Source organism: Myxocyprinus asiaticus, chromosome 37 (assembly GCF_019703515.2).
Source record: "Myxocyprinus asiaticus isolate MX2 ecotype Aquarium Trade chromosome 37, UBuf_Myxa_2, whole genome shotgun sequence".
Taxonomy (NCBI): domain Eukaryota; kingdom Metazoa; phylum Chordata; class Actinopteri; order Cypriniformes; family Catostomidae; genus Myxocyprinus; species Myxocyprinus asiaticus.
Window position 1 is genome coordinate 225,001 of NC_059380.1, and position 15,000 is coordinate 240,000.

Genomic DNA, 15,000 nt, shown 5'->3' on the forward strand with positions numbered 1-15,000 from the left:
GAAGCTTGAACACACTGAATTAATTTAGGTGATAAAATATACTTATTTTTTAAACTTTATCTGTTTAAATTTAACATTGCTTATCATTAAAAATATTATTAATTGATTTATTTAATTTTAATATACATTATAAATTACTTAATATAAAAAGCCTATTAAAATTAACTTCACATGAGTTCATAGAAGTGTCTGCTTATAATAAACCCACTGAAATAAACAAGACTTATTTGTGAATTATATAATTATAATATTACGTAACTGAGTGTAACAAGGACTCGGAAGAACTGGGATGAAGATCCATGTGTGGTTTATTAGACAACAGAATAATCAGAGTACAAACAGGTGTAGGTGGAAACACCAGGAACAGAAACAGCAATGAAGACAGGGCAATAATCGTGGTCAGTAACAGGCAAATGGTCAGGGCAGACGGGTAATAATAATATCCAGGGTCAGAAGGCAGGCAATCAACAGTGGAGGAGTGCTCAGTAATGTAGCCGTGGCAAAACAAGACTTTGCATTAACTCTAGTTTGCTCAGCACTTAAATATTCCTTGAAATGGGGAACAGGTGTAAGTGCAATCAGACCAGGTATGTGGGTTAAGGGATTTGTAGTCCAGTTGTTAGTACTCAGGTGAGAGAGACCTCCGGTGGCAGACGAGGGGATTTTCAGAAGTGGCGTTCGTGACATTGAGCGGAGAAATTAAGGTGCGATCTTACAATACCTGACGCTGATATTACAGTGGCCAGTCTAAGCAGATAGGCTCTCCTTGTAGAGTTTATATTCTTATTATTTGCTTATTTCGGCAGAAGACTGGGGCACATAAGAATGATCTTAAAGGGATAGTTCACCCAAAAATGAACATTTAAATTTAAAGTTAAAAAGTAATTAAATATTGATCTTTTTCACACCAAAAGTGATCATATCGCTTTAGAAGACATTAATTTAACAGCTGGAGTTGTATGGATGACGTTTATACTGACTGCCTGTGATTTTGGAGCTTCAAAAGTCTGAACACCATTCACTTGCATTTTAAGGACCTACTGAGCGGAGATATTTTTCTATTTTTCTTCAAATATGTTCTGCTGAAGAAGGAAAGTCATACACACCTGAGATATCATGAGGGTGAATAAATAATGAGGGAATTTTTGGGTGAACTATCTCTTTAACGGTAGTTCATGTACTGTAGGTCAAAATACATGAAAATTAAGTTTTTAGCAATCACAGACATTCACATTCTGACAGGATTAGATTTCTCAGAGGACTCTTGAGTTAGCCCAAAAACAGTAGGTCATTTCTCTGAGGTTGTGTGAAAAACACTTGCCAGATTCAAACGGGATTAACAAGTGTTGTGAAACAGTAAACTGTAATGCAGGGATTTCCATCCTCATTATAATGTGAGAAAATATTGTTTCTTTTTTCTTAGTTTTTAAGGTGAAAAATGGCCCAGACATGTTCTTGACAGGCTTCATGAAATTCACTAGAAAATCAGTTTTCTTTTTCTCTGTTTTTCTCTCCCACTCTCGCAGTTCATACTGAAGAAATTGTTCATTGTTGAAGATGTGTTGTGTTCAGTGGGCTTGTGGGAACCTGAAGTCAGCGATCTGAGAGAACACATCAGAATGGCCCTGAGACAGGCCATCATCCCCCTCAGAGCATACGCACGCCAATATGAACGCCACCTCGAGCTCCACAACTCAGACATCAACAACTTTCTAGAGTAAATCTGCACACAATTAAAAACAGACTAAGTCCTGAGTTCATAAAGAACCTTTGTGAGATTCAACTCAAGAACCCTGTACAAACAATGCTTCTTGATAAGAAGAGGGTCAGGGTTTATTTTTTTAAATCAGCATGAAATGGCCTTTTCATTCCATTTTAATTTCACAATATGATATATTTCTGAGTTCAGTAAAACTTGAATTATGTGTGTTTCATGTCAGAATGGAGACAGGTGATTGGAGGGAAGGGTTGGATAAATAAGAGGGCTTGATGATGATAAAAGATTAGGAAGAAGACTTTTTATCCTTTTGAATAACATGCTCCAATCACAGAATAACATCAGAAATGGCATTAAGCAAGTAAATTGGGTCCATTTTGATATCTTGGGATAAGATATTTGTTTCTCTTTTGTGTCTGATTTAGAATAGACACAACTTGCACAATGCATATCAAGATTTGCATATGTGTGTGTGACTCTCAAAGGTTTCACAGTCAGGAGAACCAGAGCCCACACACTATGAAGCAGGAAGTTCTGGAACACCTGAAGGAGATGGAACTTCTGGCTCAGTCCATTCCGTCCTCCATCATCATCGGACCCTTCGTGGTCAGCATTGAGGTGGTTCGGCAAACTTTGTTACAGAAGCGGAAAGCACTTGCGGAAGCAGTTTTGGAGCGACTCGTTCTGTGGTTACATCAGCAAATGCAGGATGTGAGTCAGGTGTTCATAAGGGCTACTCGCTCATTACATCAAGTTTTAAGTATTAAAAGCTGTTTTTCAGGCCTGTAAGGAGTGTAAAGCCATCAGTAAACAGCTGTTTGAGAAGCCCAGCAGCATTGAGGAGCTCACAGAGCAGAGAGAATGGATGAAACAAATCCCTGAGCAGCTCAAAGTGCATGAGGTGAAGTCATCACATGACAGTACAGGAATCCTCCTAGATTACTACAACTGTGTAGTAAAGAACTGTTGAGCTTCACAGTGTTATTGCAGTACTCTGAATGAGTGTTTCTCTGTCCTCCCCTCCTATTGGTCTCTTCCGCAGGAGAGTTTATTCAAAGCTTTGTCTGACTATGATCTAGTAGACGAGTTCTTCTACCATTTCTCTGATGAGGATGTCAATGAGAAGTAAGTCCGTCATCGCCTCGCCGTTAAGATAAATAAGGTTTTAACTGCTGATCTGAACTGAGCCGTACTGTAGATGAAAGTAAACAGGTTCTTGGTGTAGCTGAGCTGCTAAATACTAAATGTCGTTTAGGTGGACAGCAATGTTCTTTCCCTGGAAGATCATGAGTCAGATGGAGACAGTGAGAGCCCAGCATTCTGAGGATGAGGAACGCTTCTACAAGATCCAGTTGGTCGACCAAAACAACTTCCTGGAACGCTTGAGCGAACTGCAGGTCAGACATCAAGAGTAGGACTTGTTTCCTGTTTTACTTTGAATGAATGTGAGGTTCTTCTCAGTCCTGAACGACACACAGAAAGTGCTCATCAGCTGTTAAATGAAACCATCTAAAAGAATCATAAAATCTGAGGAAGTGAAGTCTTGTCTGACACACTCTGGACGCTGAAGCTCATCTGCTCTGTTTATTTTCAGATGGTGGTGGCTGGACTTGCTGCTCACACAAACATCGAGCGAGCGCACGAGGTGGCAAACAAGGTGCGGCGAGTGAGCAAGCAGCTGAAAGAGTGTGAAGAGATGGCACAACTTTACAACAACCGAGAACGACTTTTTGGCAAACCCCTCTCTACTGTAAGTGAACTCTTTATATGCAAATTCCCGCCTGCATTGTGAAGGTCTTATTATTTAATTGTGTGTCTTGGGTTGTGCTCCAGTACACTGAGTTACAGAGGCTGAACCAAGAGTTTCAGCCATTTCACGACATGTGGAGGATGGCATCTGATTGGCTGCGCTGGCATGAAAGCTGGCTCAGTGACCCGCTGTCAGCCGTCAACCCCGAGCAGCTGGAGCAGAATGTCAATGATGCTTACCAGACTATGCACCAGTGCATCCAACAGTTTAAAGACATTCCTGGTCAGTAAGAAGAGAACAGAGAGAGCAGACAAATTCTGTACATCTTTATTCCTTATCCACCTTTTTCCGGGGGATCTTACTGGGGAAACGGATGTGGGTGCGACTTCCGCCGGAAGTTGTTCTATAGTATTCGCTAGCTCTGACTGCAGTCATTTTAGACCCTGTTTACAGCTGGTATTAAGACGTGTTTCGGATGATCCGATCGCAAATGGTCAGCGCTAAATATAGTTGTAAATGGGGTGCAAAACGTTGTGTGATTGGATCACAAAAAACACATAAAGAGGTAGACAAAAACACATGTGACCACATCGCATTTGAAGTGTAAACACTATCTGTCCTGAATGCGCCCCGGACGGCAGCGAAGCACCACCTCTCACCTGTCAATCAGCCACTGCACCGAACAAAATTTTAAACTTGTGTGCGGATTTAAAAGGAAAAATCAGTACGATCGGACAGCTTGAAAGAGATCACATACCCGATCACGAGAACTTCACGACTCTTCCTCAGTGTGTCTGATATTAAAGGAATATTCCGGGTTCAGCTCAATCAGCAGCATTTGTGTCATAATGTTAATTACTAAAAAAATTAATTTTGACTCGTCCCTCCTTTTCTTTAAAAAAGCACAAATCTGTGTTCCAGTGAGACACTTACAATGGAAGTCAATGGGGTCAATATTTGGAGGGTTTAAAAGGCAGAAATCTGAAGCTTATAATTTTATAAAAGCACTTACATTAATTCTTCTGTTAAAACTTGTGTATTATTTCAGCTGTAAAGTTGATTAAATTGTTTTTACAGTCGTTTTAGAGTTCATGGCATTACATCGTCATGGCAACGAAGTTGTATAATTGTCTATTACTTAACATAGATGTGGTTAGTAAGTGATTTTATCAAACTAAAATCATATTAACACACATATTGTTTATGTCTCACTGGAACAGTGATTTGGTAATTAACATTATGCCACAAATTGAACTGAACTTGTACTGAACCCGGAATATTCCTTTATAATGCAGGGTAAGCAGATGACAAACACACATCTGCAGCTGAACTAATACAGGTACTCCAGTAAAACAATGGATAATTTTTCTCAATATTGTGTGTTTAGATTAAATTTTAACTGTATCTGTGACAGTTTATTATCATTCACTAACACACTGTCATATCAGTGAAATCAGACACTCTCTCGTTGAAATCCCAACACCACAACAAAAGAATGAATGGACATACACCATGACAACTACTGTGTTTACTTGATAATGGAAGTAACGCCCACATTTCACGCTAAGCATCATGGGATGTAGGAAAAAGTTGGATAATAACAGTAGCCTGTTTACAGTGAGAAAAAGAAGATAGAAAATCTTTCTCCTCTCTGTCGTCTGTTCCTACTTCCAGCCTGTCAGGCAGTGGCATCTGAAATCCAGGCCAAGATTGAAGAGTTCCGTCCCTTCATTCCTCTGATCCGGGGCCTGAGAAAGCTTGGCACGCAGAGCCGCCACTGGGAACTTCTGTCTGAACGTATCAACGTGGACGTGATGCCTAAAGCAAACCTCACCTTTTCCCATTGTCTGGAGCTCGGCCTGCAAGCCCATGTGGAGGAAATCACCCGCATGGCTCAGGAGGATGGAAAAGAATATGAGTGCCAGGAATAAACATTTTGTTAAGGGGCAATATTTGCCCCTTGGAGTTCATTTTAAGGGGTATTTTTTTACATCTATGAGGGCATATACTTCTAGTCTTCTAAAATAACAGTGTCATCCATTTATGTCAGATAATTTGTCAGTTTAGATTAATCATATCATGGAAATAAATTCTCTTTCTGAGCACACATGCTTGTTACCTATAAAATTAAACCAACCTTGAATGCAAAAATATCTGTAAAGATTTCAAAACAATGTAAACCTGCTGCTTGGATACATCATCATTAGCTGGTTGGCGCTCACTGAGCCCAGAGGTGGAGCTGCACTGTGGGGCCCACTGAACCCAGAGGTGGAGCTGCATTGTGGGGCCCACTGAGCCCAGAGGTGGAGCTGCACTGTGGGGCCCACTGAGCCCAGAGGTGGAGCTGCACTGTGGGGCCCACTGAACCCAGAGGTGGAGCTGCACTGTGGGGCTCACTGAGCCCTGAGATGGAGCTGCACTGTGGGGCTCACTGAGCCCTGAGATGGAGCTGCACTGTGAGGCCCACTGAGCCCACAGGTGGAGTTACAGTGTGAGGCCCACTGAGCCCAGAGGTGGAGCTACACTGTGAGGCCCACTGAACCCAGAGGTGGAGCTGCACTGTGGGGCCCACTGAACCCAGATGTGGAGCTGCACTGTGGGGCTCACTGAGCCCTGAGATGGACCTGCAATGTGAGGCCCACTGAGCCCACAGGTGGAGCTGCACTGTGAGGCCCACTGAGCCCAGAGGTGGAGCTACACTGTGAGGCCCACTGAGCCCAGAGGTGGAGCTACACTGTTAGGCCCACTGAGCTCAGAGGCTGTTTCTGGCCTTGGAGTTGTTTTATCATCATTTTTAAATATCCAGTGAACTAACCTCACAACTACAGATCACAACATTGTCTACAGTGACACTGAACTCATATTTAATGTCACTTTTCTAGGCCTTAAATATAATATAATAACAAACTACTGTAACAATTTAAAATGTTACAAATTAAAACCAGCAGAGTTCATTACAGTGACATTTTTTGCTTATCTTATTGACCATTTTTTTTCCTGAAATTGAGGAAAGTATAAATTGCACAGGTACAGTATGTCATATAAACATCTGCTGTCCTCATGCCTCTGCCGTAGACTCTGAACACCATAGAGGAGAGGTGGTCAACATGCCGTATAAGGAGACGGCACATTCATCTTGAAGTGTCCAGATGAAGCATCACAGCTCCTGGATGATCGTAAATCACGTGGTACTCATGAAAGGTTGAATACTTGTTTATTGTGAAATGTTCTTCATTTTCCTCTGATCAGCTGGCACATGTAATGGAGAAGTACATGGAAGATTATAATCAGCACAGCAAGACTAAGACTATTGTGTTCAAGCATTAACAATTTTAACATCAAAACTATGTGTTCTGTGAAAGTAATGCTTCCCTGCCACCAATGTAGGATTGAAAAGAGTAATGTCATGCCTAGAACACATCTGCAGCATTCAATACTAATACAAACTGTCTGCACACACATCATTTTCCTATATAATATTGATACACAAAGAAATCATGTGATTCTCAGAGTTAATGTGTGTTCAGAGGGCCCACATTGTATGTACCGGTACTTACTGTATATACTATATTCACTGCTGCCTTCAGCTAAAAGTGTTGATCAGATTGAAAACTCTATTCACCCACGGAGAGATGATTACAATGAGACTGACCACACTCTCTCATCATTATCTTCTACCATCACTTTAAAGGGATTGTTCACCCAACAATGAAAATTGTGTCATTTACAAACCCTCATGTTGTTTTAAACCTGCATTACTTTTTTCTCATGGAATACAACATGAGATGTCAGCCTCAGTCACCATTCACTTTCTTTGTATGGAAAAAGATAGCAATGATGGTGAATGGGGACTGAGTCTAACAGACTAATCTCATTTGGTGTTTCGCAGAAGACAAAACTGATCATTTTTTGGGGTGAAGTACCCCTGTAAAGTCACATACAGTAGAAACACAGTGGACATTCATGCATGCATTAACTTGACACATCCACCATTAGATATACCTTTGGAAAGCAGACATTAGTGAATTAACCAATTAAAGTCTGTATGTATGTATGAATGTACAAATCACCTTCCTGTTTGTAGATACACAGGTGAAAACACTCGCCAACAACAGTGGCACACAAGCTGCAATATACAGTCCTCAAGGGATTTATGGGTACTGGGCATCGATTTGGAGATGATAAACCAAGTTCTCTGATTTTAGGCTAATGGACTGTCCAGTCTATGATTAAATGCTTCTTTACAGCTTTTTCCACAAGAAAACTCCTTTTAGATCACTGGCAATGTCGTTATTGTTCAACACACATGGATGTTTGCAGTTTTCAGATTAAGATTTAAGAGTGAATCTTTCCTGGAGGACATTAATAACATCCTGAACTGGAGTGACATGCCAATCTTTTTACGACGGAGGATCACGAGTGTATCCTGGCTTATATGAAAGCTGTGGTTCAGAACACGGGCCAGCAGCCCAGCAAAGCCAAAAAATCATGGCTGCCAATGTGAAGAGAGTCTGTAACAGAATCCACACGCTCTTCTGCTTTAATCAGCTGAAGCCTGGTGAGGAGTGTGTGTGTGAGAGAGAGTGTGTGTGGGAGAGTGTGAGAGTGTATGTGTGTGTGTGGGAGAGTGTGAGAGTGTATGTGTGTGTGTGTGAGAGTGTGTGTGGGAGAGTGTGAGAGTGTATGTGTATGTGTGTGAGACAGTGTGTGTGGGAGAGTGTGAGAGTGTATGTGTGTGTGTGTGTGTGTGAGAGAGAGTGTGTGAGAGTGTGAGTTTGTGTGTGTGAGAGAGTGTGTGTTTGTGTGTGAGAGAGAGTGTGTGTGGGAGAGTGTGAGAGTGTATGTGTGTGTGAGAGAGTGTGTGTGTGAGTTTGTGTGAGAGTGAGTGTGTGTGTGTGAGTTTGTGTGTGTGAGAGAGAGTGTGTGTGGGAGAGTGTGAGTGAGTGTGTGAGAGTGAGTTTGTGTGAGAGTGTGTGTTTGTGTGTGAGAGAGAGAGAGTGTGTGAGTGAGCGTGTGTGTGGGAGAGTGAGTGTGTGTGTGTGTGTGGGAGAGTGAGTGAGTTTGTGTGTGTGTGAGAGTGAGTGTGTGTGTGTGTGGCATGTGCTCAGCACATGTGCACATTGGATGAGCTGATAAGAACTTTGATAAAGGTATTTACATGCCACGCAAAATCAGTGTAACTCTCCTACCAGCCAAGAGTCAGCAGGGGGAATGATGGTGAGAATAATTGAATAATCTAGAGTGTTCAGTCTATAGGCATGCGCGCGAGTACTTCAAAACAACGCGTGAGACATTCAAAACTACAATGGCGGACTACAGGACTGTGTTTGTGCTGCTCAAGATTTTGAGTTTATTGACGCTTCTCCAGTAAAGTAATTGTAGTAATAAAGCAACCTCATCGTCCGTCCAGACAAAATCGCTCGATGCTTTCGCCATCTTCATTGTTTGTATTCACCGCTCTGTGGAAGAATGCTTATGTGCGCATGCGCATAGTGTTTCTTTACAAAGTGACATCGCCAACTACTGGCCTGGCATGCATAATACAGCGTTTTTAGTCATTTTCGCGGATCCGTGTGAACGGGGATCGTTTTGACATCGTTGTCGTCTGTACGCGAAACTTTTCCTAAACGCAAAGGAAAAACGTTTCCGTTTTTAGTACATCGTTGTCGTGTAAAGTTACCATAAAAGGTGACGTGACCTCAGATATCCTTTTATCATCCTGCGGGACAGTCTGTGGTTACAAAGCGGACCAAATCATAGCTGTTGTGCTCACGCTTTTGAAGGGATGCACCACAGACTACTGTGTTTGACACAGACAATCTAATACAAGGCACCACCTCAACAATGTGTCCCATTCAAATAACCGGCGAAATACATCATTGGATGTCACATCTGAACAGTTTGTTGTGTTAAAGAGTCCAGCAGCAGCCCTACACTTACCCCACCCCCAAATCTAACCCTAACCACACAGATTCAAATGTGTTTTTAATTATTAAATATTCCACAACTTAAAGGGATAGTTCACCCAAAAATGAAAATTCTGTCATTGTTTACTCACCCCTGTGTTGCTATGATCCCACTGAGTGCCCCGCCCACTCAATCAGCATCTGGGTTCCAGAAGTATTTTGGTTTTTTGGACTTTTCATAAACTCCTCCAAAGACAAAGGTACAAGACTTACCGTCTTCCATGAGGGTACAAACTACAATCCCATGAAGCATTGCGAATGATGTAACTGAATAACAAACAATGGGAACTTATCAAACTATTGATTTTAGGTTGTTGATTATAAGTACAGAAACAATATATTTTACATTTATTGCGAAATATTCCGATATGCACAATTAGATATAGTATCTCAGTTTTTTCTTTTTTTTTAAATGTGCAAAGTTATCAGAAATCTGATTTTTGCTTTGTCATTGTGAGGTATGGAGTGTAGATTGATGTGAAAAACAAAAAATGATTTAAAGCATTTTAGCATAAGACTGCAACACAACTGTGTTAAAAAAAACACACTGAAGGGGTCTGAATACTTTCTGAATGCACTGTAGTTCATGTGTAGCTCTCCAGCTCTAATTCAGTAACCTAAATAAAGCCATTTACCCAAATCTCATTTTAAGTTATGCAAGTATTCCTGTTAAAACCATTTTTTCAGTCCTAGTGAGGAAAAACAGTTTAGCCCACACCCTTCCTTTCTAGTGATTTGTTTTTAATCTACAAAGAGGGTAATGCAACAAGAGTACAGGGAATCATAAGTGTGTTTCTTCAAAATGTTCTTCCAACCCTAGCAACACCCCCTGGCACAGACCAGAAGTTCTGATGGAAGAAGAACCCACTGATCCAGAACACAGCAGGAATGCCGAATGAGATCCAGTTCTGTGAAAAGCTAATCCACTGGACCAGGTCCGTCACCCAGGAATTCAGCAACTTGAACACTCATAGTGCTAACCCTGAGTTTACATGCACAACAGAGTCATAACAATGATGACAATCTTTCAAGATCATTCCATACATTCAGTACATGGTTAACATTTGGGAGATTCTTGCCTTGGCCTTCCATATTTCTGAAATAGCACGGATGAACAGACTGTTCAACATCAGCTCCAGTTCAGATGACAGAACCACTGAACCCTTCAGTGCTTTCAACAGATCACTGAGACAACTTATTCTATCTGTGACAGTGAGAGAGAGTTCATCTCAAGACAGAAAGAACCTTATAGTGTCCTGTCCCAGGACTGTGGATACTAGTCATGGATCACTAGTGGCCTACAGACATTCTCACCACACAGAAACAGATTGAAATGGTAAAACATCAGTTAGAATATCTATAGAACCTACACATACTGAATACAGTATATACATGTGACACATACTGTACTTCCTCTCTGGATTGGCCTCCGCTGACTGCCACTCCGGGCTGGAGTTTCACTAAAGTTCACAGCAGAGCGAACACCTCACTTTGTGCAAAGCTGATGTTGGCATTGTCATGGAGATCTCTGGCAAGTCTTTAGTTGGCAGGACACAGAAATATGTCAGATGCATAATAATGGGTTACATAACACTTAACGCCACAGAAGAAAGGGCTGCAAAACTGCTAACATAGTGAAACAAACGTGTGTGCGCCAGTAAGTGATCCTTCTGCACTGATCTCAGATGAGAGTTATAATTTATTAAGTGATGTGTATATTATATTACAAGATTTTCTTTATCGCAGCTTCATATGCAGAGACAATTATAAGTAAGGCATGTGTAGGCTGATTGCTCTGAAATCTGCAACGCTTTCAGAACATTGCTCTGTTTGTTTGAGCAGCCCGACAGCTACACTGACTCAACCAATGACGTGAGTTTGGGGCGGGACTAACCCATCTGTTAGACCAATGGACACAGGAGTGTTCGGGAAATCAGTTTGAAAACAGTGATTATTTTTGCAATTTTGTTTGGTGATGCTTGTGTTGCTGAAATGACACTTCAGCTCGAAGATTACAGAAAGGGAAGTTTGTTCTGGACCACGACATTGTGCTCAGTGCTGATTTGTCAGTATTCTCCAGAAGGAGTGTAAATGTGTTTAGGGCTCAAGACAGCGGGGCAGTAGAAATCCTCCAGGATGTAGCGGCGATCCCAGTTGTCCGTCACACAACCCCATACAGTTTATTTCACTCACAGTATACTTCAGCGCCTGAAGAGAGTTGAGATGACTGTGGTGACCTTCAAACAAATTATAAATCATTCCTACAAATATAAACAGTTCCTTCAACACGTTTTGCTGTTTTTTCACTCTTTAAATGGGGAATATTTACTGTCAAATGACACAAGCTGAATCAGTTAAAGATGTGTGCAAAGAATGTTAAATACACTACAGAAAGATAGACGTGTGTGTGTGTATGTGTGTGTGTGTGTGTTTGTGTGTGTGTGTGTGTGTTGTGTGTGTTTGTGTGTGTGTGTGTGTTTGTGTGTGTGTGTGTGTGTGTGTTTGTGTGTGTGTGTGTGTGTTTGTGTGTATGTGTGTGTGTTTGTGTGTGTGTCTGTGTGTGTGTGTGTGTGTATGTGTGTGTGTGTGTGTGTGTGTGTGTGTGTGTGTGTGTCTGTGTGTGTGTGTGTGTGTGTGTATGTGTGTGTGTGTGTGTGTGTGTGTGTCTGTGTTTGTGTGTGTGTGTGTGTGTGTGTTTGTGTGTGTGTCTGTGTTTGTGTGTGTATGTGTGTGTGTGTGTGTGTGTGTGTGTGTGTGTGTGTGTGTGTGTGTGTGTTTGTGTGTGTGTCTGTGTTTGTGTGTGTGTGTGTGTGTTTGTGTGTGTGTGTGTGTGTATGTTTGTGTTTGTGTGTGTGTGTGTGTTTGTGTGTGTGTGTGTGTATGTTTGTGTGTGTGTGTGTTTGTGTGTATGTGTGTGTGTTTGTGTGTGTGTCTGTGTGTGTATGTGTGTTTGTGTGTGTGTCTGTGTTTGTGTGTGTATGTGTGTGTGTTTGTGTGTGTATGTGTGTGTATGTTTGTGTTTGTGTGTGTGTGTTTGTGTGTATGTGTGTGTGTTTGTGTGTGTGTCTGTGTGTTTGTGTGTGTGTCTGTGTTTGTGTGTGTATGTGTGTGTGTTTGTGTGTGTATGTGTGTGTATGTTTGTGTTTGTGTGTGTGTGTTTGTGTGTATGTGTGTGTGTTTGTGTGTGTGTCTGTGTGTGTGTGTGTGTGTGTATGTGTGTTTGTGTGTGTGTCTGTGTTTGTGTGTGTATGTGTGTGTGTTTGTGTGTGTGTGTGTGTGTATGTTTGTGTTTGTGTGTGTGTGTGTGTGTGTGAGTGTGTGTGTAGCTGCCGTTCTAGTGGCTAAAGAATGTGTTGAGGATCACAGTTAAATGTTGACTTTACTAACATTACTGGTCTAAAACTGTTAAAACTGCTTTTCACAATTAAAAAACACCCTCATGAAGTCAGATATGATATTGTAGTGTTTATGTGTATCTGAGCTTGTAGGTCAGGTATGTGACAGTTCTTTACTAAGTGACTCTGCAGTCATTTACATAAGAGCACCATTAGCAGTGGGGTGTAATATTAGTGCTCTGTTCTGGGCTCAGGAAATCACCATATAATTGTTAGTTCATGATACCTAATGCATTAACTAATGTTAGCAAATGTTATTGTAAAGTGTTACCGAAACTTCTTGGTCACTACTAAGAAGAGGTGGAGATTTAGACCAACAAGCCTGTTGGAGACATACAATAAAAATTATGGTTTAATTGTTGACTTTGAATTTTTTATTTTTTTATATATATATTTTTATTTATTTTTTTCTCCACTTTTCTCCCCACTCTGGAATTCCCAATGCGCTCTAAGTCCTCGTGGTGGTGTAGTGACTCACCTTAATCTGGGTGGTGGAGGACGAATCTCAGTTGACTCCGCGTCTGAGACCGTCAATCCGCGCATCTTATCACATGGCTCGTTGAGCACGTTACCGCGGAGTGGAGGCTTCACGTTATTATCCACAACATCTGCGCACAACTCACTACGCGCCCCACCGAGAACAAACCACGTTATAGCGACCACGAGGAGGTTACCCCATGTGACTCTACCCTCCCTAGCAACCGGGCCAATTTGGTTGCTTAGGAGACCTGACTGGAGTCACTCAGCACGCCCTGGATTCAAACTCACGACTCCAGGTGTGGTAGATTTTTTTTTTATTTTTAATATAAATTTGAAAATGGAATCTATTATTATCTTGTATACTGTATGTTTTGAATAGATGGTTAAGGGTTTTAAGACTATTTGTGGTTATGTACTGTATATGTTTTTTGTATGATTGTGACGTGTGATGCAATTGTTCTTCATGGTTTTTCAAGTAGTTGAATTTTGACATGCTTGTTATAGCCAATCAGAAACATCTATTGTGATGTCATTACTTCCATCTGTTGCTAATTATTGACTATATTATTGTTTGTCCTAAAATGTACCTTATGAAATATTGTTCAATAAATAAGCTTGCTTTTTGAGTTATGCAGTTATATTTTTCCTTTATATATATTTATGCCATAACTTGCACCTCGACCTGTGCGTTTACTCAGTGTTATATCTGTTTATAATAGGAACAGTATTAAATAGCAATGACAGGGCAACATCTGATTTTATTTTATTGACAATCAATAACAATAACATTGTTCATGGATCAGTGGAACACATTAAAGGCAGTGAATGCAGCGGTGATGAACTCACTCATGAAGAATGCTGTAAACTGTCTGTGTGAGGTCCATAAGTTTAATGAGAAGAAAAGAGATTGAGATGGAGAGAAAAAGGATGAAAGAAAGTTTCTCTCTAACCATAACAATCTTGATGTGGTTCATGAGGATTCGGACACACAGGAGGAAGGCGAACATCTGCTTGTGTTGTGTGCAATTACTCCATTCTCCACAGAAAGACGATCATTGGGCAGCCTTGCCATCTACACAAATGCAAATATGCAAATAAATACACTTACAAACACTCAATAACATGAACTATTTAAGGGTCCATGGCTTTAAACAGTGATTTAAACAATTTTAACACAACATGGAGGCAAAGAACTCTGTGGAGAGCGTTTAAACCCAAACCCATTGATGGTTAAAATGGTTAATCCAAGCTCTTGCTACATGAGTCCTGCAGTGATCCCAGAACAGTGTACAGTAAATACAAAGGGTTTGTATTTCACACAGACATTAAAGACCCCATGAAATCAAAATTGAAGTCTGTCTGTTAGCTTTGAGTTCATCTATATGCTAGTGCACTCCTAAACATTGATCAAATTCACTTTTGGCAGATTTAGGCATTTATAATGTTCAGCTTTTATTTTCTAGGAAAAAACAAAAATACTGATGACATCATCCTGCACTACACAGATTTGTTGTCCAATCAAATGCTCTCCACAATGAGAATGTCCCTGGAACTGACCACCAAGTTGCAAATCGTGATTCATGGTTGAGATGTAAACTAAATGCTACTGGCTATTTTTTTTAAAAGAAGGAATGAGCCCTTTGATGTGTCTCACCTCAACTTCCTGTTTCACTGGAAAATACATCAACACAG

The 15,000-nt window shown here is 40.9% G+C and overlaps 1 protein-coding gene across 7 annotated transcripts; it reads left to right on the plus strand.

The window, feature by feature from the left end:
• The first annotated feature begins 2,342 nt into the window (after positions 1 to 2,342).
• dnah1 (dynein, axonemal, heavy chain 1) lies at positions 2,343 to 6,613 on the plus strand. 7 transcript variants are annotated; one of them, XR_007895015.1, is made up of 9 exons: positions 2,343 to 2,428; positions 2,499 to 2,618; positions 2,760 to 2,842; positions 2,973 to 3,114; positions 3,312 to 3,467; positions 3,551 to 3,749; positions 5,142 to 5,840; positions 5,876 to 5,945; positions 6,121 to 6,613. XR_007895015.1 is itself a non-coding variant. In XM_051676079.1 (7 exons), exons 1-7 carry the CDS (start codon positions 2,420 to 2,422, stop codon positions 5,396 to 5,398), a joined length of 966 nt encoding a protein of 321 aa, XP_051532039.1. In that variant the 5' UTR covers positions 2,343 to 2,419; the 3' UTR covers positions 5,399 to 6,613. The 7 variants fall into 7 exon arrangements, 1 of the variants encoding a protein (XP_051532039.1); XR_007895016.1 differs by having other exon boundaries at positions 5,142 to 5,770; positions 5,911 to 5,945; XR_007895017.1 differs by having other exon boundaries at positions 6,156 to 6,205.
• Positions 6,614 to 15,000: the final 8,387 nt, after the last annotated feature.